We start from the raw sequence: 27,089 nt of genomic DNA on the forward strand, positions 1-27,089 counted from the left end.
GCGCTGGAAGGTGAGGAAAGGAAAAACGCCCTGCCTTGCCTCTCCCCCAAATCGCAGCTGCCGTCCAAGTTAATCCTGAGGATGACCTGGGTGTGGGTAATGTGCATGCTGTACTGGGCGAGGTGGGGTGTTCTGCTCTCACATCACTGTAAATACAGAATAACTCCCTTGCAAATCCAGTTTTACATCAGTGTAATTTAAATTGGAATCGGGGCCACTTGTCTAGCCAGAGGAACCTGCACTGAGCTACCTCTCGTAGCCATACCCAGGTAACCCACCGGACATATTCTCCTGCCGTTTCTCCACTAGGTGAGCAATTTGTGCTGGCCTCTGCAGGAGGCGCTGGTTTTGAGAGGGTTGCTTGCATGATGTGCGTTACAATGCCCCTTTTGTAGCCTGGCTTTTCAGCCAAGTCTTGACGTGCTCTCTGCTTTCAAGGGTGCAGTTCAGCACCTGCAAATAATTCCTGCTACTTTTTGTGTGCCTGCAGTGAAATATTAGCAGCCTTTAGCCCCTTAGCACCTGCAAGCCAGGTAGTCAGACCTCTAATTATTCATATTTGTGCCCGCCATTGGTGGCGGGCACAGAAAACCATGCACAGTAGGTTGCAGATACAAAACTCCATCTGCAAAAAGCAGAGGCCAGTGTTGAGAATCAGGCTCACTCTGCAGGGCCCTGCCGACACTATTTTATTTGCTAAGCCCTCCCAGTGGTGAAGCTTCACTAGTGGTAGAGTTGGCGGCAATGCCAGTGTGCACCAGCCACTGGCATCTCCGCCACAGTATACCGGGGGTGAATGACGCTGAGCTTAAATGTTTACCAGCAAGCAAGTTGCACTGGGGGCTCCCTGCACTTAGCCAGCACTGGGAGCGTTGAACCCCATATCAGCAAGGCCCAAGTGGTTAAAGCAGGAACAATTCAGCAGCAAGGGCAAGATCTGGGTTTACTCTGCAACATGATAGTCCGTCAGCTGGTCCCGCATCCCTGTGCTAGCAGTTAACAAAGGCTCCCCTGGTCGGATTTGGGAGACGGCAATGCTCGGGATCCAGCCGCTGCAGGGGAGGAGCAGTTTTGGCCCCTAGCCAATGGCTGGCATGGCCTACTCGCTCGCTGGGATTTTGAAGGCTGACAGTTGATTGGGCCATTTTGCCTGGTCCTGGTTTGCACGCAGGAGCAATCCTATTGTAAATGGCATCTTGATGCTGAACAGAATTTGCTGCCGGAGGGAGTTTGTGTTCATGAGAGAGAGAAAGCAGGAACTTTTAGAGCTAGGCACCTTGCTCAGTGGGACCTATTCCTCATTCACAGCTCTATTCTGGATGTCAGCTCCAGGCCGTCCCTATGGAGACTGTCAACACTTTGATTATCCCCCTATAATCATTCAGTCTATCTACTTTAACTTACAAGCATGGCAGCACAGGGTCTGCCGATTCTTATTCATAGCAGCGCACGCCTCTCAATGCACTGACAGCGGAGCCGGAGACTGCTCAGAACAATGGGGGACAGCGTGAATGCTGCTCTGCCCATGGTCGCTTTTAGTGAGCTCCAGCAAAGGCAGCACAATGTGCTGGGGTTTTAAGTCCATCTTTTATAAACACTCACCCTCCTTTTCTCCCCCAGCCCCGCACCCCCCGATCAGGGGCCTGGCCTAGCAGGGACATGGACAGTGAGGTGGGGATGTGAAATCTGGGACAGAGTTGAAAGTGATGGAGAAAGCCTGGTACCAAAAAATAGCAACCTCCCCCAGCCCTCTTCTCCAAGGGAAACTAGCTGGCAGGGTCGAAAAGGATGAGACCTGGAGCACTTCTTTGGCTGGAGATGGCAGGAGTTGGGAAGGGCAGAGTAAAGGGTAAGATCCCCCTGGGGTGACTCAGTCAAGTCCAGTCCTTCACCTTCTGCCAAAGCGGAAGCTGAATCCCCCTTTCTTCCTGTTGTAGCCATTGAGCTCCTCCGCCAGGTTCTCCAGGGTGCTGCTGCGCTTCTCGCCGTCCCCCCACAGGAAATCAACCCCTTCGCCTTCCTCTTCCCGACTCTCCTGCCTCCCGAACCTGAACCTGAAGCCTGCCCTCTCCTTGCCAAAGCCCTGGAGCTCCTTGGCCACACTGAACAGGGAGCTGAGGTCTTCGAATCTCCTCCGCCGCAGCACTTCCTTCCACAGGCCGCTCTGAGAGGCGTCATCTGCCGTTCCCTGCCAGCTTTTCTCAAACCGGAGCCCATCCCCTGGCTCTCCCGTCTCCTTTCTGTTGTCGGGAGGGATGCAGGTTCCCAAGCTCAAGAGGAGGAGACAGGACAAGGAGTAAGGAGCCTTCATCTGGGTGGTGGGAATGGAAAAGAACAAGGGGGCATGTGCTGGTAAGTGAACCTCTCCCCAGATATCAGCACCTCCTCTGAAAGCAGCCACAGCTTAATGAGGGTCCCAGTGCAGAACCACCCCCATCCCCAGCCAGCCACTCCCTGCGCAGGGTGGGAGAGAAGCAGCACCCAAGAGTTCAGCAGGGAGGTTCTCCAAAGCAGCTGGGACTGCTCTGTTTGAGCCAAGACGCCTGCCTGTCTACTGTGGCACCCAGCAGAGCAGGAGCTGGCACAACAGTCCCTAGGGGGCTATTTGAAATCTTTTCCAGCATCCAATGGCTCGTGCTGGAAGTTCTTCACCAAGCCCTGCTTCCAAAAGCCACTCGATGGCGTCTGGGGTCGGATGTGTGAGGGGCGTCTCTTTAACGAGCTGACTGCCCCACTGGCCTGGTGCCCTTCTCTGTGACGCTCATATTTTCTCTAGGGGCTTTGGTCTCTCTGGGTATTGACTACGCTAAAGCCTAGAGCAAGGGAGGTAGAGCAGAGCCCGAGCTGCAGGGTCCTCACTGCTGTTTTGAGCACCCTCACTCCAGCCCTGCTAGGGCGGGTCTGTGTTCCCAGGAGACTCTCACCCAGCTGCAGTGTAGACGTATAAATTCAAATCCTGCTGCACTCGCCTGGTTTGCAGCGTGGGAAGAGCACAGCTCTGCCTGGGCGAAGGTTGACTGAACGAAGGCCGTTACCCTTTCATTAGAATGATGGGATCTCAAGTTGTATGCTCCTCCCAGGGGCACTGCAAGGAAAGCTTAAGTGCACTCATCTGAACAATCCTCTGCTTTCTACTAAACAGCAGAGCACCTGCTAATGGCATTCAGTAAAGATGCTCTGTCTCTTTTGATGAGGCTCCGAAGCCCCCTGCTGATATGGAGGCAGCATGTTCTAGTGGTCAAAGCAGGGAACTATGCCATATGTACAGGAAAGAGCAGGAGACTGAGGTGGAATTCTTGCATCTACTACTGTGTGACTTTGGGCAAGTCACATGATAGCTCTGTGCCTCAGTTTCCCTCTCTGTAAAGAGGAGGGTGAGGGTTGGTCTAAGAGGGAAGATGTCTTCCCAGGAAATCCTTTCAATTAAAGTCCCTGCACCCAGAGCCAGGTGAAGAAGCTGTGGCTGGCTAGAGCTCTGTCACGTGGGCAGGTGGCCCATCTCCTTTACAGGTGGGCATCCGAGCCACAGAACCCAGGCTCTGCTGGGCCGTGGAGGCTGAACTGCCATGTCTGCCTGTGTGCTGCTTCCCCCAGACTGTCAGGCAGCAGGGGCAGGGGGGTGAGGAACAGCCCTGGGCTGTGGCAAACCCAGCCGGCAGCAAGAGGCCACGGCCACCCCTCGCTGAGTGTTGCAACTTGAGAACACTTAAAATCAAACCCCGAGGACCTGGAAATAACTGTGCCCAGGAGCTGCTGGGGGAAAACAGGCAGAGGAGGGCTCCAGGGGCACAATGCTTTCCCAGCTCCTCATTCACGCCCTGGGCTCTGGCCCTCAGGTACCTTCAGCCACTTGCAAAGGAGCTCACCAGGCTGCCAGGTGTTGATGTAAAGGCTGGACTGGCTTGGAAACCTCCCCCCTCCTCCTTAGCGACTCCACAGCCGGCCTAAGAGCACCTCGGCCAAGGGGCCTGAGGAGCTGTGCTTAGAGGGTATGTGGAGCTCTCTGCTCCTTAGCCAGCCCAATGCCACAGACGAGGGCCCCTCTGGCCTGGTCCTGGGAGCGTGCAGCTCCCTCATGGGCTCCAGAGAGAGTGGAGGCTGCTCAGAGCCCCCGGGGCCTGCGGCGGGAAGAGCATCTCATGGAACAAGTCATTTCCCCAGGGGCGGATCCCTGCTTACCTTGCTCTCTGCTTGGCGGCCAGTCTGCGCAGTGCTGCAGTAGAGACCAGGCTGTTGGGTTTTGCCTCCTTTAAATAAGCTGCAGCGTTAATGACCAAGTTCTGCCGGCTCGCCGGGTTTATGGCTGCACATTCCAGAGGCTGGGATCCCATTGGGAAGCCGGGTGGAGATGGAGAGCGGGACCGCTGACTGATTGGGCCTGTCTGAGCAGCCACAATGGGAGCAGTGAGCTGGCTCTGATTAGGGTCCTTAATGCACTCTTTTGAGTTGCCACCTCATTTGGACAGAGCAGCCCTCGGAGCTGCGACATTAACTAGTTCTGAGTCACCCTCAGTGACAGCAAAGGCAACAGGCAGCCCTGGCCGGCAGAGTTCCTGGCCTGTGCTCAGGGATCCGCGAGTTACTCCTGGATTGTGCCTGCCTGCTTGACGGGTTCTTGTCGCCATCTCTCCGAAGGGGCTGCTGCAGGCTCCAGGTGTGCGTGAACCGTGCGATGCACCTATGGGACCTGAAACTATATCCACAAATGGCGAGAGAGATCCCTTCAACTGCTGTCCGGCTGGGATGTCCACTGGCCACCCATCTGGGAAAGCCCCCATGGCTAGTCAGACCTCCTGTGCCCAGATGGCAAACCAACTCTGCTAGGCCAAGGAAGAGAGGATTCCAGATCAAGAGACAGTCCACTCCTACGTCATGGCTGGGCTAGAGCCTGGGCAGTGAAGCATCTCTGCAAGGGATTCGTGGGTTCAAATCACCATAAGTATTGCACTTGGGGAGCCTTCTGGAGCACAGGGTGATGTGTGTCCAGCCACGAGCCACCGCAAGGCGAGCAAGCCAGCTGGGTTCTGCACCAGTTGATGTTTCCAAGTGGCTTCAGTGGTGGCCTCATGGAGAGCATCTGTGAGGAGGAGCCTTGCCAAGTGGAGATGGACAAAAGGGCTCATGGTCACTGCTGGTCTCTGGACACCCTGAAGCAGCAGGGGGTCTAAGAAGGACCCCTGGGATTGCGGTGCTGGGACTGAAGCTACTGGGTGGCATTGGTTGTTAAGACCCTCTGCCTGGCCCCCCCAGTCCACCCCGCTCCATGAGCACAAACTTTTCTCATTGACGTTCCTCCCTGGCCAACTTTTCTGGGAATCATCCCTGCCAGGAGCCCAAAGAAATGTCTGAGTCCCTCCCTTCACCCATCTCCCCTTCCCCGCCCTCTATCCAGTGTCAGATGCAGGACACTCAGCCACAGCACTCACCCCAGCTGGGAAGGGCTGCAGGGGATGATGCTGTTCTGCATTGGCTCCAAAGCTGCGCTGCAGGGGAAGGCCTGGCCCATGGCTGCTGGGCATGATTTGTGCCCACCCGGCCTCTCTGCTAGCCTGGCAAGGCTGCTGTTGAATGGGCATTGCCCCTCAGTGTGCAATGTCCCCCCCAACCTTGTGCCCTTGACCCACAGCTCGGGGGGGAGGGGGGTAACAGGAGCAGGGAGGTGGCTGTGTTCTTTGGCAGCATGGGGTGTTTCCTGCATGTCACACCTGCCTCAGCCAAGAAAGCCTGGACAGGGTTTGTATTTCTGGCACTGATTTTACCTTCCCCCAAGCCCATGGTGCAGGCTGGGGTTTACCAACCACGCCTCTGGCCCTTTGTCTTCTGGCAGCATGGCCTAGTGGAACAAATGTGGGCTTGGGACCCAGGAACCCCAGAACTTTGTTCCTACTTCTGCCACTGACTCTCTTGGCAGGTCACTTACGCTCTGTGTCTCGGTTTCCCCATGTGTAGAACAGGGGTGTTAACACTGACCTGTGACCCGGAGGGGCTGAGAGGCCCAACTCCTTCCTGTGAAGGGCTTGGAAATCCACCCAGATGAGAGTTAAGCATAAGAGCCATATCGAATTTGGAGCCAGACCCTCAGCGACAGTAAATCAGCAAAGCTCCATTGACTTCCTCAGCGCTCTGCTGCTGTACACTGGGTGAGGAGCTGTCCCTTTTAAGACCCTACATGTAGAAAGATATTTAGGAAAGCAAATATGCTCATTTAACCTCTGCGGTGAAGGTGCTCCTCTCTCAGAGCAGCTGCCAAGGTGCAGCAGAGGGGTTCCCAGCAAGTTCAATGGCGGGAAAGGCTGCTGTCCATCAAAGCGCTGCCAGGACACCAGTAATTAGTCCTCCTTTTCTTAAAGTGAAGCAGCCTCTGCCAGCGTGGTGAATTCCAACGGAGGCTGGCACCGGTGCGGAGAGCCGGGTGGCGAGAGCCAGCACATGGGAAAGGAGCATGCAAGGGCCGTGTGGGGAAAACCCTTCCAGGGGCGTTAGCTGGGGTAATTCTAAGTTGTTGGCAGTGGAGAGATACCTGGGCCCGTCCTTCTCTGGGGTTGGCATGAAAGGGAGGCAGGCAGGCAGCAGCACCACAGAACCATTTCTCTTTAAAGCCAGCAGTGCTCCCTGCCCGGAGCTGCTCTGGGCATTGAGATGCCCCCAGCGCTGACAGCCCTACGGAAATAACCGAGGCTGGGCAGGGAGGTTCGACTGGAGGTGGATGGAGATCCAGACGCAGGGCATACAGAGTGATGAATGAGTTCCTTTTATTAAGGAGTTTTAGAAAGTCCACATGTACAGCATTTGACACCAATCACACACAACAACACGACCTGTCCGCTAGCTCAGACCTGAACAGACATCGTTGTGGCCCGAGCTCCACCATCGGGGCAAGGGGCTGGGGCTGTGTGAAGTCCAGCTCAGGAAACTGCTTTGAGCCCTTCCTCTCCCCCCGCCCTCCCAGATCCTCAAAGGGCAGGCATGGGTGGGGCACCTGCCTAGAAACACATCCTTGTCCTCTGGCTGCCCAGGCTGGTGAAGTTAAGCTGGCACCCTGCGGCGTGGAAAACCTGTCCAAAGGTCGTGGGCTGGAGAGAGAGGCTGCCAGCTGCCCCAGCCCTGCGTGACTCTGATGGGCCAGGAGCCAAAGGCAGCAATCCAACAAGCGTCGGTTAAAGGGGCTCCCATCTAACCTGAGCCCCATTACCGGCCCCTTGGTCAGTGTGGGCCGTGCACTGTTCCAGCCCAGCCTTCCTATGCTGTAGGGCTGGAGGCTGCACAGTTGGGGGCCAGACCCTTAGGAAGCTCCTTGGAGAAGCATTGTATGCACAGCAGTGCCCACCATCTGCCTCCTTCTCCCAGCACCTGGCGTCTGGCTGCAATTGTCCTGCCCTCCCCAGGCCCCACCCCCTTCCTGCTTCTCTCCAGGGCTGGTGTCATCGTAGACAGGTTTTAGTCTGATGCCAGGCTGCAGCTTGATCCATGCACTCTTAGAGCTAATCCCTGGAAATCCTGGGGCCTCTGATTGTATTAAATACCTCTCATGCAATTCAAAACAAAGTCATTAAGGAGTCCTGGGTGACACAGGGCTAGCTGCAGAAAGTGCCCAGTGCCTGACAGCACACAACTTTCACTCTCCCCGCCCCCCAGGAACAATGGCCCCGGCAGGAAACCCGGGAAACCAACGCACCTCTTTTCCCCACTGAGCAAAGTTCCTTGAGTGCTATCACGTTCCCAGGCTGGTGGCTGGCTGGGCAGCCTGGGGCTGTAGCCAGGAGTTCCCATCTGTCCTGAAGGCAAAGACTATAAAACTATTTACAGTTTGTTCCAGTGAACTAAAAAACAAACCAACTGAGAAACGTTCACAGGATTCCCCTCCACCAGGACCGCTCTGCTCCCTGGCAATGCTTGGCCTCCCCTCTCCAGCAGGTAGTTGAGGTCAAGGTGGAAGCGTACATAACCCTTAGGTGGGTAGCTTAGGTCTAAAAGCCGACATCAGGTCTGAACTGATATGTTGCTTAATGAATCTAACCCAGCCAGCGTGCAAGTGTATAGCTAGGTTTGGAAGGATTAGCTTGTGTATCTGTAAATGCCAATTTCACTGCACCCGCACAAACCCAGGAGAAACTGTTTCCAGTGGCGATCATTGAAATTTACAGATATACAAAGTAGAACTTCTTAGGGTTGAAGGATCTTTGTGTATTTTGATGTGCGATGTTGACAGCTTGTGTTTTAATGGTGGTGAAGTTTTAACTTTTTGAATCTCAGCATCTGTCATACAATAATTGTCTAACCATCCCCTTCAGATAATTTCCCATAACTGTGGACATTTCAATTGATCATTATTAAAAATAACCCTTGATCTTAGAAGTCAACGTTCTAAAGCAATGAAAATTGAATTCTGCCAAGCATCTGTCCAGTGCAGGCTGGGTGGAAGGAAAAGACGTATTTTAAAACTGGTGGGTTTCACAGCAACATAGGGGCTACTGAATTGAGGCAGCCTGACTCAGACAGGCCTCAGATGTTCAGTATGGAAACTTGGACTCCACCAGAGGGAAAACCACAATAATCCCAAATGCGTAATGCATGTGCCCCCGCCAACACACACCACTCAAGAAAATCACCTCACTGTGAAAAAAACTTTTCTCAAATGCTCCCTGTTCGTTCACATGCAGATTTACAGAGAACTTTTCTTTTAGTGTGGAGAGAAACATAAATCTCTAATCCACCACTGCTACTTGTATGGCGGCAGGATCCTACAGCCCGAAACACACTTAATCACTCTGCCTCAGCCCCTTATCTGTACAGTGGGCATAGATTGAGCTTTCCTTCCCCTCACCCACTGTCTGTCTGGTCTAGACTGTGAGCTCATCAGGACAGAGACACCATGTGTCAGCGCAGCACCTGGTGCAGCGTGGCCTCAGTTGACTGCAGTAGACACAGTGAACAATAACGTAGTGAATTTCACTATCCTTCCAATTATGTTTCTTTCCTCCTGCTCCCCCCAAATCCAGCACAAAGTGCTCTGAGCCTGGGCTGTGTATCCTTTGAATCCTTTTGTCCAGCAACCAACCAGAGTAATTTGCAGAGGGTCTATGGGCATTTTTTCTCAAGGACTATTTAAAAAACAAACCAACCTCCCCTGTGGCTGGGCCTTGTGTCTTTCAAAGGCCAAAAGCAACTCTCTGCCCTTCTGAAATCTCTCTCTGCCCCAAGGGTGGAGGAGAAGGCAGCCCCAGCAGCGGTAACAAAATGCCCGATGCTTTAGTAAGCTTAAGAAGAACTCTGATTTGGATGCCTCCTTTACATCCCTAATCCCCGTTTAAATCAAGCTCTTTTATTGCCTATGTGAGTGTCCTACAACCAAGAGTCAGCTTCCCTTGGGCTGGTGGTCTTAGATGGCACCAGATCCCACACCTGGTTCTGTTTACATCCGTCAGATCGCTGCTCAGGTAACTGCTGGCCAGTGGCAGAAGAGGAGTGAAAAGAACACAGCCAGGAAATATCATGCCAGAGAATCAGCCTGGCCCGTAAAGTGGTGGGAGGGAAACGCAAAGGCCTGTGAAGGCAGAACAAGCAAAAGCACAAAACTTCGCTCTGCTCTTGTACATGATGCTGCCAAGTGCCACCAGCAGGGGGCGTGGGCACCAGTGAGTTGCAGCGATGGCGTCTCCAGATCGTGATGCCACACAACCTGGAAGGCTTTGAGCATTTTTGTGTGGTTTGGCATTAAGCAAAATCCAAATGAGTCCCTGACTGAGACACCTGTCTCTAGCGTGCTCGGGTCTGGCACTAAGGGGGTTGGGGTGGGGGGGCTTTCTTCTCACGCACCATTCAACCCTTTTACACCCCAGCATTCAGCAATACGTCCCACCATTAGAGAGTCCAGCACAGACAGAATATAGCCCAATTGTCTCCCGTTTCCTGCAGAGCAGATCAGGATGGAGCTCTCCTGTGCTGGCAGGGCTCTGCTCCATCCTCAGCATCTCAGTCAGGAGCAGGCACGTTCCCATTTCCCCCCTCCCCTCTTTCGCTGCAAGCAGTTGGAAGTCTACCTGCACCGTGGCTTCTGCAGAGTGCTACCAAGACAGCAAAGCCCTGAGTGCGGGGGGACTGGGCCCACAGAAACCTGAGCAAGGATTCTGCTGCTGACCATCTGGCTTGACGCTGAACAGCGCGGGCTGTGAAGTGCCTACTTGACAAGGGAGCCGGAGAATTGGCTCTGACTTATGCGCTGTGCCCAATGGCTCCTCTCAATCCTCTTTGCGCTTCCCTGTTCTCCGTGACGTCCCAGAGGATGAGGATTCTTGGAGTCCCTCTGTCGCACGGCTCGCTGCCTGGTCTGGTCAGCCTGAAGCCCCCGCTGCTGTGATGGGGCCATGACACAGTGAGCCACACCTCACAGGTATTACGCCTGACTCAGGGTTTTTGGGGGGTTGCAAAACCTTCATGGGGTTTGAAGAAATGAAAGGCTTGAATATCTGCAGGTGCATAAGCCAGAGCAAGGTTCCTGGGGGCTGGAAACGAAGGCCAGCTCCCTGTCCTCTGCACCAAGGGGACAGGGGCAGGGATTCCCCCGTGGAGAACCAGCTGTTCTTTCCTGCAGCCAGCCTCCGAAGGAGCTGGGGGAAGGTCACAGCTACCATAGAGCTAAGGTCACGTTTCCACAAAGGGGTTCTGGGTTTGCCCCCTTCCAAGTGAGTTTGGTTGGCAAAAAGACTCCATTAAACATATCCCCTAAAGGTCGCCTGGGAGCTTCAGCTGGCTACCTGCATGGAGCCCTCCCACCTCCAAAGTGGCAGTTGTGAGCTTTGCCCCACCACCTTGGCCAACACAGCTGATATGGGGCAGTGCCAATCATCCCTTCTGAGGGGTCCAGCCAATACTCTCTGGGTGTCTGAACCCTAGGGCTGTGTGGTGCACAATGCCAAGCATGCCCACGTGGCGTGTAGTGTTACAGCGAGCCCTATAGGGCAGCCATGGGGCTGGGAGAGCTGGTGGACTGTGTGGGGTCACCTCCATCTCAATTCCAAGGTTGAATTACTGTGGTCTCCCCCGCCCCCGCGTCTGGATGGCAGACTGCGGGAGGGTGGCAGAGTCGTTGCTGGGTGTGGGAACGTCACAGGGTGAGAGGCTGCAGCTGATGAGCGGCAGCAGAAACTGGATTTGGGATGCGGGGTTGTTTTGAATGGGAGGGGGAATTGCTCATAAATCCAGAGGCACACCTGGGCTAAACCCCAGCAGGAAGCAGGGCCAGGTGGTGTATCATCCCCTGCCCTGGACAGATGCAACCCTCCTCCTTGCTGGAGACCAGGCACCCTGTCACCAGTGGAGCCTTGGTGCCAGAGAGCGAGTGGCTGGTGGGGAGGAGGCAGCTCCAGTGACCCAGGGTGGGTACGAAGAACTGTGCAGGATCTGCACTGTCCCCTTTCTGCAGCCTTCGTGTGCCATCTGCTGAGCCCCCTGGGGCTGCATTTTGTACATGACACCTTTCCAGCTGGGGCACCTGCCAGCCCAGCCCTCTGGATGTGCTCGGAGGCCAGCTCAGTGCAGGGAATCACCATGGGGTGGTGGTTCCTATGGGGCCAGCTGGTATTGTGTGCAGGGGCTGGGAGTCGGGCCTCCTGGGTTCTGTTCTCACTATGGCTTCCCCCTTCTCGGTGCCTGCTGTACCCGCTTGGCAAAGCCCATCAAGAACTACGGGCCAGCCGCTGCCTCCTGGGACTGTCACTGTCTCAGTCGCCTCGCGGTGGGTTGATTCTCTCCACTCCCTGCGGGGCCTTTACCAAGGGATTTTCACCTGCCACCTCACTGGAGCTGCCATGTAATAAGAAGCCAAGGCCCAGCAGGCTCATGCCGCTCCCCACCCCTACGCACACCTGAGCCCAGGGCTTGCTGGAAGAGGGAAGGCCAAATGCAGGTGGGCCAACTCCACCGCCAGGGGGCACGTGTCCTTGGAGGCGCTCGGAGCAAGGACGCGGCAGCGACCGCCTCTCCCCTGAGATGCACCCTCGGGGGATGAGCCACCCCTCCCCTGGCAGGGGGCTCCCGCTGGGCCCCCGTCCTGGTGCCGAGCGGTGCATTATCAGAGGGGCTTTTTACCCTGACTGCCCCCTGACTCACGGACAAGACAACACTGAGCTGTAGGGGAGGGGGAAGAAGGGGCAGGGGAGGGGTTGCGCCGTTAGGCTAATTCTCCTCTCTGATGGGCCGGGTCTTCATCTCGGTGAATTTGAGGGAATACTGCCAGCCAGTCCAGGAGGACCACTCGACGCCGTCGGCGTAGGAGCTGTGGTGCCCCTTGAGGTACTGCCCGTTGAGGTTGGAGGTGTGGCAGTTGCGGTACCACCAGGCCCCGTGGTAGAAGGTGGCGCAGTTGTTCTCCGAATGGTCGTTGTCCAGGTCTTTGGTGGTGAACTTCATGCCATTGTGCTTCAGGAAGGAGTCTCCTGCCCGGGGAGGGGAGAGCGTCTGTCAGCAAAGCGCCTGCAGTCGCTGCTGGGCCCTGCTCACCCCCTGGGCCTGCTTTTCACCCTCCTGCATCCCCTAGATTCAGCCTCAAGCCACCTTCCCTTGTTTAATGGCTATGCAGGTGAGCGGGCGCAAGTCAGGCCTCAGCTTTGATTTCAGCTGCCTGTCTAGAGGCTCCAGGCAAAGCCATAGTTTGCACCAGCGCAGTGAGCGGCTCTGGTACAAACAGCAGCTTGGAGCGGCTTTGCCTCTCTGCCCTCTGGGTCTGCCCTGGCGACAGAGACCTTGGAGGTCAGGGACGCGAGAGAGAGACGGGCTGAGCAGACCCAGGAGCAACAAGCTGTGCAAACTCCCCTTATTGCTCCAGTCCTGCAAATGCACCTCAGGTCCCACCAGTTGCTCCCCCTGCTAGTCCACTTTTAGGCTCCCAAATGCTTTGCTGATATACCTCACTCCTGACCAGGGCCAGTGCAACCATTTAGGCAAACTAGGCGGCCACCTAGGGCGCCTAGTGGTTGGGGGCGCCTAAAAGGCCCCTCAGGCAAGGAGGTGGAGGTGAGCTGGGTGGGGGTGGGGAGCACAGAGAGGGCTGCCAGCAATAACGAGGGGGGGTACACAGGGGAACTGCTTCCTGCCCCAGCTCACCTCCGCTCTGCCTCCTCCGCTGAGCACACAGCCCAGCTCTAAGTCATCTCCAATCAGTGCCGCAAGCCTGGGCGGGGAGGAGAATTAGAGCAGTGCCGGCGTGCTCAGTGGAGGAGGCGGAGCCGAGGTGAGCTGGGGCGGGCTACTCAGGCAGAGTTAGCTGCCATGGAGTGGGGGAGTCTCCCCAGGCAGGGTTAGCTGCCATGGGGGGACAGGGCGGAGAGGGGTTAGCTGTTGCGGTGGGGGCTCCCCGGGTGGGGGGCTGAGTTAGCTGCCTTGGTTGGGCGGGGTTAGCTGGGTGGGGAGCAAGGTGGAAGTTTCACCTAGGGCGCAAAACTTCCTTGCACCGGCCCTGGGACTCCTGACCCACAGCTTCCCTCCACCCCCACCCCACGACCTATCCTAGGCCTCCCTATGGCTGGTTTTCCTCCCTGTAGCAATATGGAATGAATGGCAAAGGTGGGGGGTCATCAAAGGCTGTGGGGCTCAACCCAGCGACAGCAGGGATGGGTGTGGCTGCAGCCAGCTCTGACACAGCCCCACAGAAAAAAGGCCTCATCTCCCCTTCCCACCCCATTTTCCCCAGGTGATCTGCTCTGGGTGGGGTGAGGACCAGGGAGTGACCCTTGAGCAGCACAGCCCGACCTGCTGTTCCGGAGTAGTCGGCGATGGTGACTGGGTAGCCGTCCTCCTCCGGGTCCACGGAGAACAGGCCCACGCCGAAGGTGCCGTACTGGGCAAAGGCCGTACCGTTGTCAAAGTCCTCCAGGTCGATGCGCAGCTCATAACTGGCCTGCGTGGTCAGGGCGTGGAGCCGCGCCAGCCCTGTGGTGGCAAAGCAGAAGAGTCAGTTGTGGGCACAGGCACCTGGCTCACCATAGAGCTGAGGTGAGTAATGAATGCTGGGCAGACAGCAGAACGGGGGACCCTCCTGAAAGGGGAGATGGGGAAGAGGAAGAGGGGGAAGAGGGGGCAAACGGGGTTCCCCGAAACAGGCTGCTCCTCATCTCCAGAGACGAGGCATCCTTCATCCAGCTGAGTTCAACCTGTCAGGTTAGCGATCCACCACAGCTAACAGTCCCTACAGGGGTGGAGAAAGATGGGGCTTTTGCTGCACGTCAGTCCTGGCTTGGGGAGCAGATCCTCTCTCCCGGACACAGAGGCACATGTGGGGAGCTCTGCAGCCCGTTTGCTCACTGACTAATGAAGAGGGTATTTAATTCAGTGTCTCAGAAGCGGTCAGTGGCAATAAGTGACACTTCCCAAAGTGAGTCCAGGTCTCTCTCAATTCTCTCCCTTCCCCTCCTCGGCCTGTTTCCCAGGATTAGAGGCCATGCTCACCCTGTGGAGCAGAGTGCGTGCTGTGGAGGGTCTAGTAGCACCTGGTGAGTTCCACCACCCACGCCCTGGGGTGGGGAGAGGGGCCCCCACACCGCACCTCCTGGCATCAGCTGCTGAGCCAGGGTTTGTCCCAGCGGGAGCACTGGGCATGGATTGCAGCAGGGAGCTGTGTCCACAGGAGCTGGGGGAGGCAGGCACTCCTCAGGGGTCACCCTGACATGTCACTGAGCAATGATCCTTTGGACATTTCACTTCTAGGAGTCGGGGGTGGGGTGGGGGGGAAGGGTCTTTAAAGACAACCTGGAGCTGAGTTAGCAGGAGCTGGTTTTAAAAGATCAAACAATTGCAGTTGTACTGGGAGACTCGACATCTTCCTGTCAGCCAATGGCGACTCTGCCTCCTCACCTTCTCCCCACCCCCAGCCTCGCTCTGCTGCTCAGAAAAGGAGGCCAAGCGCCTCCTTTCCACAGCCCAAGTGTGGCCCTTGGCTTGTTTGCTGTTGATTCCCTCCTGCCTGAACCTCCTCTACCTGCCCCTTCCCTCTTGACCCAGCAGCCCCGCCCCAGCCCTTCACTGATCAGCTGCTATTAACACCCCCCCAGACAGACAGCCACACACAGAGCAAGCCCCTTTAACAGGTACAAACACACTTTAATTTGCAGCTCCTCCCGCAGAGGGGAGCCCTCAGATATAGGGTGATCAGACAGCTAATGTGAAAAATTGGGACAGAGGGTTAGGGGGTTGTCATAAACAGATAGCTAAGGGTTAATATTTCTTTTATCTGTAAAGGGTTAACAAAGGGAACCAAACACCTGACAAAAGGACCAATCAGGAAACCGAATTTTTCAAAGCTTAAGGGAGGGAATTTGTGGGTTTTTCTTGGTCTTGGGTCTTTGTCTGTTCTGTGCTCTCTCAGCTATGAGAGGATCTATTTCCAGTCCTTCTAATCTTCTGTTTCCCAGTTGTAAGTACAAAGGTAGCAAAAGTATAGTCTTTTAAATTGTTTTGCTGTATTTGCATCTGTGTATCTGGCTGGTGGAGTCTTTATGTGTATTTGGCTATAAGTACTTTAAATTGTATTGTTTTGGATAAGGCTGTTTATCCCTTTTCTATTGTTTATTCATTTTCTATAAGTTGAAAACCCTGTATCTTACCATCTAGATTACAGAGAACTGTTATTCTATTCTTTCTTTCTTTTTTTATTAAAAGTTTTGCTTTTTAAGACCTGTTGATTTTGCTTCTAGTTGACCCACCAGGAAAATGGTGGGAGAAAGGAAAGACAGGGGGGAGGGGGAAACTGCTCTCTGTGTTTAACTCTCCTAGTGTCCCAGAGCGGGAAGAAGCTAAGGGGGAAGAGAGATAGAATCTTTTCTGTTTCCTTGTCTTTGGGTTTGTCTCTTTGTGGAAGAGAGGAGACATGCTTCTTGGTATTGTGATGTAAAGAGGTTGCATCAGTAACTCTCAGGTTAGCCCAGAGAGGAAATTCTGGGTGGGAGAGAGGTGGGGGGAATGGTTTATTTCCCTTTGTTGTAGACTCAGGGCCTCTGAGTCTTGGGGGGTTCCCCAGGGAAGGTTTTGGGGAGACCAGAGTGAGCCAAACACTGGAAATTGGCTGGTGGCAGCAATATCAGATCCAAGCTGGTAATTAAGCTTGGAGGTTTCATGCTAGCTTCTCATTTTATGAACGCTAAGGTTCAAATCTGAGTAGGAAAGCTATGATATGAGTGGCAGCGAAGTGGGAAAGATAAAGGTAATATATAAGAAAAAGACCCCAAAATTGGGACCGTCCCTATAAAATCAGGACATCTGGTCACCCTATTCAGATAGCACCCCTGGCCCTCACAAGATTCAGAAGCGCGCGTAGACACACACGCACACACACACACACACACACACACACACACACACACACACGAGCCCCAACGCACAGCAGCCACCCTGTTCTTCATTCGCATCAGGATGCCAACCATGCCTGGGTGCCCGTGCGGCAGGGATGGCTAGTAAGGGGCTAGGCTGAGCATGCTGGTTGCTGAGCAGCTTGCCTCACCCTTTTGAGGCTTCTGGGATCCATTTCCTCAGTCTCAGGGAGAGCCAAAGAACCCCAGAGGCCTCCACTGGGCTCATCTCCTTCCTCCTGCGCCCCTGCTGCCTGGCAGTGCAGTGGGCATGGGGAGTGAGATTCCTGCAATGCTACCTTACCTCCAGGCCCCCTGCCTGCCGGCTGCAAGCTCCCTGGGCAATACCAGCTCCTCGGCACAGAGCACAGGGCCAGTCCGTTTGACAGGGGCTCTTGCAGGATGTAGGGGGTGGTACTACCTGCAGGGGTTGGCTTTTCTTGTCTCTGCTGGGCCATAACCTAGAGTCTCTGGCAATGCCCCCAGGGCGCCAAACTCTGCCCCACCCCGAGGTAATGCTGTGACTTTGATAGTTACCCCAGGGATGGATTTGGCTCTGAGTTTTTTAGGACGACTTTCTGTGTTGGAGTCGGACTTGCTTGACTGTGTCCTAGACCCTGTACTGCTAATGAGGATTCTCCTATACCTCAAGAGGCTTCAGGAGTAGGAGGCTCTGCTGAGCGGGTTAGTGACAGCCACACAGCGCTGGGCACAAGGTATCTGACCACCTTGCACAGCATCGGATTGTCTCCAGCTCCCCACTCCCCGCCCCACCCCACCTTTATATCTGCAGAAAGGGGAGTGGGCTGCTATTAGCCGCAATACACCCACTCCTGCTGTCTCCAGACTGGGCGCCCACCCTGCCCCAGGTCCCTGCCATTGCCCAGAGGAACCGTGTGTTTTCTCTTTCCCCCAGTGCTCTCTAGCACAGTGGAGCCCAGTGGGTCCAGCCCACATGTGCAATCCCCATTCCCCTCCCCAGTTGCTGGTTTGACTCATCGAAGGACTTTTCTGTTCTTTTCCCTAGATAAAATACCATGGACAAGAAAAACATCCCCTGCCCCTCTCCCGCCAACACGCCAAGGAGAATTTAAAAGGACCCTAGGCCGATGGTTTTGCTAGCTCCTGTGCAGTGGGCTGGAGTGGCATACCTAGCCAGTGCTCTCCTGTCAGCTTCCCAAATCCATCCCGGTATGCTTCCCATCCGCGGAAAAAATTCACTGAGCCGTCCTCCCGCCGCTGGAAAACCTGGGGAAACAAAAGGCACAGATGGGGCTGGATGTAGGGGCAGGGGATAGCCTGGGGTGCTGGGCTTCGGGGGCACCAGGCTCAGGGTGCTGTTAGGTATTTAAAAGTGTAATAAATGGAAGGGAGGGTGCCGAAGACGCTCTTCACTTGGGGTGCCATTGGATCTAGGGCCGGCCCTGGGCACAGCAACTGGGATGGGAGAGTTCTGAGTCCGTCCCCACTGCCAGAAATTCCCGTGAGGAGCCGGGCGTCCCACTGCCTTTTCCATGGCGTGGCTCTCGGCAGAACCGTCTCGCTCCAGGAGTGCTTTATCAGACCTGGGCACAAATCAAACTCTGGCCACTTGCTAATTACCTGGGAACTATGGGATGTAGGGGAATGTGCCATGTCAGCTCAGAGCAACGAACTCACTGGCTGTCTTACCCAGAACGCCAGCCTTTATTGGTGTCTGAACCCCCCTGGGTTAACGTCAGTAAAAACGGGTCCTTCTGCCTGTACAATGATGCCACGCAGGGGAGGACACAGCAGCATCAGTTTGCAATGCCACAGCCAGTGCCCGTTGCTGAGTGACTGCATGATCAGCGGCTGGGCTATTACTTGTATCGTGTAGACCCAGCTAAGATCAGGGTCCCCTGTGACACACACACACACACACTGTCCCTGCCCTGAAAAACTTACATGCTAAGTAGAGGTGACAGCCAAAGGCGGAGGGAAGGGCAAATTTTGTTATTCTCATATTACAGGTGGGGAACTGGGGCACCGAGAGATCAAGTGAGTTGCCCAAGGTCACACAGCAAGTCTGTGGCACAGCTAGGAATTGAAATCATGTCTCCTGAGCATCAAGAGCCCTAGCCCTGAACTACGTGCTGGTCAGGTAAGTCCTGCATAGCTGCTTTATTTTGCTCCCATAAATGGATCTGCAGTTAAATGTTCGGGTAAATCCAACTCTTAAGCATTCATCACCAGCAGGATCTCTGCTCTCTGTTTGGTACCTGCCTAGTGATCAGGACGTAACTCCTGGAGCCTGGCTAAAGTATTGATTCCAAAGACACTAACCCAGGAATTTTGCCCTGCTGTGTATATACCAAACTGGATTTCTGCTGATTGGTAACTATTCACCAGACAATGTAGATGAACAATTCTCAGTCTGTGGATTTTTCCTCTCTAGCTAGCTACTTATCCCTCCTCCCCATGATATTTGAATACATTGGCTTATCAGTTTGCAGACTCATTCGGTCTATCTAAGATCCTTATAGGGTTCCTGTTACCACAGTGTCTGAGCCTTTCACAAGCTCTAATATATTTATCCCTGCAACCCCTCTGTGAGCTGCAAAAGTGCTTTTATCCCTGTTTTATGACTGGGGAAACTGAGGCACAAAGCAACTATTGGCTGGAAGTCTGTGGCAGAGCAGGGAATGGAACTTGGGTCTCCCACGGGCCAGGCTAAAGCCCTAACCACTGATCCATCCTTCCTCTCTTGCCAAATGAGCTGCAGCCATGCAGTGACTCCTCTTCTTTGCATGTGAATGTGGGGATCTGGCTGAAGAGCAGCCGTTCCCCCAGCCTCCCGGCAGGCAAAGGCCTGTCTGTGTGAACATTCGTCAGTGAGAAGGGGCACACTGACCATGGTCTGGCCAAAGAGCCATACTTGGCTCAAAGCGATGCTCCCCAGCAACACCTTGGTGCTGAGAACTAGCAACAGAAGCAACCCAACCCAGCAGCAGCTCCCCCTCCAGTCACCCTCTCAGAGCCGGGACTGAGCACTGGAGTGGACTTTCCTGATACAGCCCCCTCAGAACTGGGGTCAGATGGAGCTAAGGTGCCCTTATATAAAAGCTGCTTCCCCCAGCGCCTGGCTTGGGTGCCCATGATCTACGGCTGATGAATCTTTGGTCTCTCAGGTGTTAATCAATATAGTGTCCCCTTGTATGTTTTCCCCCTTCTATTGTATCATTGGGCTAAAGTTCGACATTAAGAAAAACCCAAATGAGTTCCTGATTGAGACACCCGTCTCTAGCGTGCTCGGGTCTGGCACTAAGAGAATTGGGGGGGGGGGGCACTTCCTTCTCATGCACCATTTAACCCTTTTACACCACAGTATTTCAGTTCTCTATTGGTGTGTCAAGGAGTGGAGTGTGGGAATGGAGCAGAGAGGGACAAAGGGGGTGTGATGAAGTGGGAATGTTCTTAATGTTTGCTCTGAATACTGTGTTGGTGCCTCAGTGTCCCCTATGCAGTTCTTAATATCTAGGTGGTGGGATAAGGATGTGTGATTGCTGCAGAGGAAGGGGCCAGTGCACCTAAATGCCTGGCACTCTGTCTTCTAGCAACTGATGGCCTGGGCCCCTCCCCTGCAAAGGTGCCAATTGAAGGTGTTGGAGACAAAGGGATCAGGGTGACCTCCTGGCCCGGGAAAGGGGCTGAGCAGAGAGGGGGGGCTGGAGGGGGTTGTGAGTCTGTAGCTGGCTGGGGACGAGGAGTGAAATGCAGACCTGGGGGTCTAGCTCACTGCCCCCCAGAATGGACCCGGCCGAGGGGTCCGGTTCGCTGTACCTACAAGCTCTGTTTTAGACCCTGTTCCTATCATCGAGTAAACCTCTGTTTTACTGGCTGGCTGAGAGTCACGTCTGACTGCAAAGCGGGAGTGCAGGACCCTGTGGCTTCCCCAGGACCCCGCTGGGGAGGGCTCGCTGTGGGAAGCGCACGGAGGGGCAGAGGATGCTGAATGCTCCAAGGAGAGACCCAGGAGGTGAAGACGTGTGAGCTTCTTGCCCTGAACAAGTCTGCTCCAAGGGAGAGGAGGCTCCCCAAAGTCCTGACTGGCTTGGTGGGGAGCAGTTCCAGAGCTTCACCCGGTGACAGGGGGTTTCAAGTCACCCCACAGCCTGGGGATGGCATGGTCCCATGAGATCAGTTAGAGCAGCCCTGGGGTTGCTTTAACTTAGGCTTTGCTTCATGTGACTCCCTGTAGCAGTGCACTCTGGCAGTGCCTCTCCCTCCCTCCCCAAGGCCTGTGCCATCCCAGATGCTGGGACCGGGATTAGGACAGCGTTTGCTCCAGTTGTCAGACACCAGTAAGCCAAACCCCTTTATGTGGGGGGGGGGTTCCCATCAATGTGGCATAAAGGGGCCTTGGCACAATGGTGAGCTGTCCCCTACTCTCTAAATACATCACAGGGATAATGCCAGGGAGGGGAGGAGTTATTTAAGTGCCAGTGTGGACACGAACAAATGGCTATAAACTGGCCATCAACAAGTTTAGGCTTGAAATTAGGCAAAGGTTTCTAACCGTCAGAGGAGTGAAGTTCTGGAACAGCCTTTCACAGGTAGCAGTGGGGGCAAAAAACCGAACTGGCTTCAAGACTGAGCTTGATAAGTTTATGGAAGGGATGGTGTAATTAGACTGCTTGCAATGGCACGTAGCTGATCTGCAACAGCTAGCGGCAAATATTTCCAATAGCTGGTGATGGGCACTAGCTGGGGAGGGCTCTGAATTACTACAGAGACTTCTTTCCTGGTGTCTGGCTGGTGAGTCTTGCCCACATGCTCAGGGTCTAACCCATCACTATGTCTGGGGTTCGGAAGGAACTTTCCCCTGGGTCAGATTGGCAGAGATACGGGGGGCGTTTTCACCTTCCTCTGCAGCAAGGGACACGGGTCACTTGTAGGTTTAAACTAGTGTAAATGGTGGATTCTCTGTAACTTGAACTTTAAACCATGATTTGAGTAATAGGGGTCTGTTACAGGAGTGGGTGAGTGAGGTTCTGTGGCCTGCGATATGCAGAGGATCAGACTAGCTGCTCGTGCTGGTCCCTTCTGGCCCTAAAGTCTATGAGTTTAGAGCTTCTACATCTGTTGAATGGGGATGTAGCTGCCCTTTTTTATGGGGTGGGTTGAGATGCGAGATCAGATTGTACCCTTGCATGCCCTGGTGTAAATCCAGAGTCACTCCACAGGGCCATCGGGGTCGCTTGGTAGGGAGTCTGGCCCTCGGACGAAGGGTGCCCCAGCAGTGCCTGCTGGTTGGGTTAATGCTGGGCATTTTGGCCATTAGCTGCCCACCCAGCTCCTGTGCCCTCCCTGCAGGGCTCACCCTGATCAGACGGGTAACTTCATGCCAGCTGATCTGGCCGTGTTTCTGGCAGCATTGATGCAACACCACTGACATTCATCACCCCCTGTACAGGCTTTTCCAGCAAGACCCTGTAAGCTAGCGTTCGGCGGAGGGCTGCAGGCCTGACTTAAGGGTGACATGTGGCAGGCCTGGGGGTGGGGGAAGCTGCCTGGAAGTGGTGGCCAGCTCTCCCTCTGATCCATGCTGTACTTACCTTCTAGAATTAGAGCCTTAATTTTTATCCTCGCATTGAGCACTTGAGAAGCTGCAGTTAAGCCCTTTTAAAAGGGCTTTCGTCGGACTCAGCTGACGGGAGGAGGCCGCTTGGCTGGAAAGGGGCCCAAAGCTGATTTCCAGGAGGGATGTCTGCTCCGATTGGCTGCCATGATCCTGTGCGTGGAGGGAGGGAGCAGGGTAGGGGCAGAGGCAGCCATGAGGCTCCCCTTTAATCTGCTTTGACCTTAACTTGTAACTAGGCCAATTGCCTCTGCACTGCTCAGGGCAGCATGAGGGGCCCGTCTTCACCAGCTCAGGGCCCCAGGAGGGCTTGGCGATTAGAGAGATGCTTTGGCAGCTTAGCGACACGCATAGCTCTCTCGAGAAACACTACAGGGGGAGGGGGGGGAATCAATAAACCTTCCTGATCCTCCAGAGTCCTGAGCAGGATTCATCGCTGCTGTGGGGACAGCTGGTGCTGGAGCCTAGTGGCCAGAGCAAGAGACTAGAAGCAGGAACCCCTGGGTTCTATTGTGGATCAGAGCAGGAGTTGCAGATGGTTGGAGCAGGGGCCTGGGAGGCAGGAGTCTAGATTCTATTTCAGATCCAGGAGAGAGTTTCTAATAGTTGGAGTAGGGGAAAGGGAATCCTGCTTCAACCATTGGCCATGTCCCCACTCAGTGCCTTGGTTTCCCCCTCACTTTGAGATCCTTAGATGACACCAGCTACTTGAGTGCAGAGTATTAGTCCATGCCCTGCTTGTGGTTGGGTCCATGCTGGTCTCTGCCGTGCGAGCACAGATCACAGCGAGCCTTCTTGGGTGAGGTGCTGCCATGGGTGGGGCACAGAGGGGCAGCATGTGGCTCGCTCCTGTACCCAGAACTGAGGATTCAGGGGCTGAGATGTCCGCTCCTAGCTTAGCGAGGACAGGGACTGACTCCTCTGCAGCTGAAGCCAGAGCAGGGAGCTGAGGAAAGTGGTGGAAATCTAGCAAGGGGAGAGGGGAGACGACAGGCTGAGGTGTGCAGGAGAGATGAGGCAGGTGTGGGGGGCTGCTGCTGCAGGCAGGCAGCAAACAGGTTGGGTTGGGGGGGTTGTGGGCACAGTATTTGCTGTAGTTTCAGCAGCTCCGTGGCTGCTCTTCTCCATCTCATAAAATATGGATCTCCTCCTCTTAAGCAAAAAGGATTTGTTCCTCCTTCCCTCTAAAGTCAGAACTGAAATATTTATCTTTCCTGCTTACTGTCACCCTCTCTGCCTGGAGTCGCTCGCCTTTCGATTGTCACTGCAGAGTTACTGGTGCGCAAAGCACCATCGCCGGGGGCTGCAGCACGGCCTGGGCAAAGGACAGCGAGATAAATAAATCACCATGCCCCAAACCACTGGCAGCACAGCAATGCCCAGCATCCCTGGGAGGGGGGCCTTCCTCTCCATCCAAACCGGATCCCCTTCCTCATCGCTTGAATCTGAGGAGGGGTTGATTAGTTTTGGTCTCTACCCAGAGCTCTCCGGGTCAGGTGGGTGGAGTGACAGTGTGCTAGAAATGGATCTGATGGAGTCCCAGACCACACACTGCCGCTCCAGGCCGTTCCCTGGTGCACTGCGTGTGACTGAGTCTCTGACACCCGCCTGCCCCCGAGGTGCAGGCTCTCGTTCAAAGCCCTTGCCCTGAAGGACACCTGGAGCTGAGCAGCTCTCAGAGAATTTGCAAAGGCTTCCAAGGCAGGAGGTAAGTAGCAGTCCAGTTTTCTGAAGGCCTGCTTGGGTACCCTTCTTAGTCATAGGATTGCTACTCCACTAAATGACAGGAGGCGTTAATCAATGGTGAGGGGGGGGGGGGGTGTCACCTGCCCAGGCAGCAGGATTTGGGTCAGCCCGTAAGGTACTTCCTGCCAGGAGCCTGGTGCAGTCGCTAAATGCAGTTGAGTGCAATGCTACCTTGCAGGGAGCATGAAAAGGATTAAGCCCCACGCTCAGATAAGAAATCTCACATTCCAGTTCCAATCCGCACCAGTGAGCGAGAAGAGCTCTGGGCCCGGGACACCCAAAGAGGTTGTGGAGGGAAGGTAATGGTTGAGGGGCACATGTAAAGAGAGAACAACATGGAGTCCATCTGAATCTGGGATTCGTAAATACCTGGCTCCTGCTGAAGCCAGGAGAAGTTTGGGTCTCTCCCCTCCAGCAGATGCCCTTTCAGAATGTTACAGTGCTCGTTATTAACTCTGGTATTACAGTAGCACCCAGATGCCCCAGCAGAGATTGGGACCCCACTGTGCTAGGGGATGGGCACACCTGGCCTGCAGAGAGTATAGACAATACAGGGAAGATGAAGGAGAAACTGAGGCACAGGGAGGGGACGTGACTTGCTGACGGTCACCCAGCAGGTCAGTAGCAGAGCCAGGAATAGAACCTAGGTCCCCCGAATCCCAGTGCAGTGCTGTACCCACTAGGCCACACACTCCCTTTTCACGCTGTAAATCTGACCCAATCTGCTGCAGGTTGTGAGTTATTTGACCTCCACACTCTACACATCTGACCAGACACATGGCAGAAGGCAGCTGGGCAGCCTCGTTCTCCAGTCAGACACCAGGTCAGCACCAGCACCTGCACTGACTGGGCTGTAGCAGGTAAGGAGTCCAGGGGCCACTGGAAGACAGTGGTAACGGCGTGAAAGCCCCGGCCTGGACTAGTGGGCCAGGATTGGTTCCCCCTCTAGCCTGGCCTGCCCCCTGTCCTGATGTCCTTGAGATGTGCTGACTAGCATACCTCGCCTAGGGCCTTGGAGGAATCCAATTTCTTTGCTGGCCTGGCCTTTGTTGTCTCTGAGCCTTGCATACGACCCAGGGCTTAGCTCAACAGGTTTCAGTTGGTTCAGCCACTGCCAGCACGTCCACCCACCCACATGCAAATATCCCCACATGGCAGAAGGAATAGCTGAAAAAATCAATCCCAGGCTGCGCAACTCCAAGTGATGCCTGTGACTTTACTGCAGCCTCTATAACTCAACACCCCAAGGACCCAACGAACGCCCCCCTGCTTCCAGCTGAGCCTGACACCTTTCATCCCTGAGTTGCTGACACCAGCAGTGTGCAAAGTTCAGTAACCTTCAATAGCCAAGTAGGGATAGCCCCGGATGGGGAAACTGAGGCACGGAGAGGAGAAGGGCCTTGGCCAAGGCCACCCAACATGTCAATGGCAGAGTGAACCCCGGAGTCCTGGTTACCAGTCCCTTGCTCTAACCACTAGACAAAACTGCCTCCCAGGGGGTGGTGAATGCTGGTCTCCTCTCTTCCCACTGGCACAGACCATGGTGGCGTTCAGTGCCAGGGTAGGTCCCGATCCTGCCAGCCAGGAGGTTCTTTGAAGTACTCGGCACAGGTGCAGAAGCTCTGATGCAGCCTGACGCTAAATCATTTTCTTTAGCTCCGTCAGCACTGAGTATCCAGCTCAGCCCCAGTCCCACTGACTGGGACGGCTTTGGAGATGGTGCTTGGCTAATCCTTTCATTCCACCCAGTAGGCGGCTGCTCCCACAGGAGCCAGGGCTGGCAGCCAGATTCTGGGGGCCTCACACACAGATCTCCACAGGGAATCCCCCTCAATCTCTTCATCCCCTTCCCAAGCTGCCTCTTTCCATGGCGAAGCCGAGGAATTCCCCTTTTCCCACCCAGCGCCCCAGCAGGCAGACGCACTAACATCTCGTGTTTAATGGGACAGTCCTGCCTCAGCCACAGACCCTGCCAAACCCTGGCACTGCCTGTCTCTGGTTCCCAGCAGAGCACTGCGGGCATGGCAGGGCCTGGCTGACAGGAACGCGGCTCTCAGGCAGGGATCCTCAGCAGAGCTTGGCACACAGGATGTAGGTTGGGTACTGAGCTCTTTTTGAAAAGCTGCCCCCCTGCTGCCCTTTCAGAAGCCTCCAGGATCCACCCCGACCATGTGGTTGGGGGTTATATTACCAGGCAGTATGGTTCAGTTAATTGACGATGAGTGCAGTGGTCAGGACTCCTGGGTTCTCTTCCCGCCTGTGTGAGGTTGGGTAAGCCCCTTGGCCTGATCCTCACAGGTGCAGAGAACTTGCAGCTCCCCCTGACTTTAAGTGGGGTTCTGTGTTCTCAGCATCTCTGAAAGTCAGGCCTGCCTGCTCGGTGCCTCAGTTTCACCATCTGTACCAGTGGCACAATGGTAGTGGCTCTCCGCTGTGATCTGCACTAAGAGCCGAGGCTGATGGCCACTGTAGGCCTGGGCTCCCCAGAGGAGCCAGGCACTTGCCGCACATGCTGCAAACCACATTGGTCTCCTCACAGCAGAGCAGCTAAGCCCCTTTCCCTCCCCCACTGCTGAAAGCTGCTTACAGGCATCAGATCGTGGGGTTTATTTCCTCTGGCACCCAGCTGGAGGGGCATTTCACAGCCCGGTGCCAAGGGGCTGGCTCGCCAGCCGATCGTGACCTAACCGGGACACGGCCCAGACGTGGCCAGTTCTCCCACCACCCAGGGCACAGCCCCCACCAGTCCAACCCGAAGTGCTCCCAACTGCAGCATCCCCCGCAGCCCGTCTCTGAGACAGATCTCCTGGCCTCGGCTTGCCTCTCCTGGGTTGCCTTAAGCGTGCCCCGAGTAATGCGCCTTCTTGGGCAGGTGCCACTTGACAACTGGGGAAGCCCTGTCTGTCCTCACAGCCTGGGTGAGGAGGCGTTCGGGGAAGCCAGGCCAGGATTTTCAGGCCCCTCCAGGGCAGTCTCAGCCTGGGGACTGTGTTGTGGTGTCTCCCCTACTGGCCTCCTTCCTCACCTCACAGCCAGGGGTGAGGGCAGCCTTGCCTCACCTGACCCCCGGCTGAGTCTCACTGCCCTCCCCTCGTGTGTGCCCTTTCCAAGATCTCTCCCTACTGATTCCTTAGCTGGCCAGCTCCGTGTCATTGGTAGCTGCACGCTGTTGGGATTAGGTGGCCTTCATGTCACACTCCATAAAGACAATAAGACAGCGTATGGGGTGAGGAGAGTTTTCAGCAGGGCCAGCTGAACCGTGGGGTGGCCAGGAGCCTGCATCAGCTAGTAACGCTGCCTGCAGGGGGCTTGCTTCCCCACACTGGCTCTGAGTGAAATCTTGCCCTGTCTGTGAGCCAGGCAGGCCCCCCAGCGTCCCCCTATTGACAGCGTGTGGGGGACGGGTG

General features: G+C 55.2%; 2 protein-coding genes across 2 annotated transcripts in view; both read right to left on the reverse strand.

The window, feature by feature from the left end:
- Positions 1 to 1,888: 1,888 nt before the first annotated feature.
- On the reverse strand, positions 1,889 to 2,335 carry QRFP (pyroglutamylated RFamide peptide). The gene has a single exon (XM_032797672.2). It carries the CDS (start codon positions 2,309 to 2,311, stop codon positions 1,889 to 1,891), a length of 423 nt encoding a protein of 140 aa, XP_032653563.1. The 5' UTR covers positions 2,312 to 2,335.
- An 8,727-nt stretch (positions 2,336 to 11,062) lies between these two features.
- FIBCD1 (fibrinogen C domain containing 1) overlaps positions 11,063 to 27,089 on the reverse strand; it is a 34,003-nt gene continuing 17,976 nt past the window's right edge. Inside the window, exons 5-7 of the mRNA XM_032797783.2 lie at positions 17,489 to 17,585; positions 13,747 to 13,926; positions 11,063 to 12,434 (exon numbers count right to left, since the gene is read on the reverse strand). Coding sequence (XP_032653674.1) covers positions 12,175 to 12,434; positions 13,747 to 13,926; positions 17,489 to 17,585 — 537 coding nt within the window. The 3' untranslated portion in view covers positions 11,063 to 12,174. The remainder of the gene's footprint in view (positions 12,435 to 13,746; positions 13,927 to 17,488; positions 17,586 to 27,089) is intronic.

This window comes from Chelonoidis abingdonii, chromosome 24, assembly GCF_003597395.2.
Source record: "Chelonoidis abingdonii isolate Lonesome George chromosome 24, CheloAbing_2.0, whole genome shotgun sequence".
NCBI classification, from domain to species: Eukaryota; Metazoa; Chordata; order Testudines; family Testudinidae; genus Chelonoidis; species Chelonoidis abingdonii.

Coding starts and splice junctions, on each gene's coding strand:
- QRFP (XM_032797672.2), bottom strand. CDS start 2,311: ATGAAGGCTCCTTACTCCTTGTCCTGTCTCCTCCTCTTGAGCTTGGGA.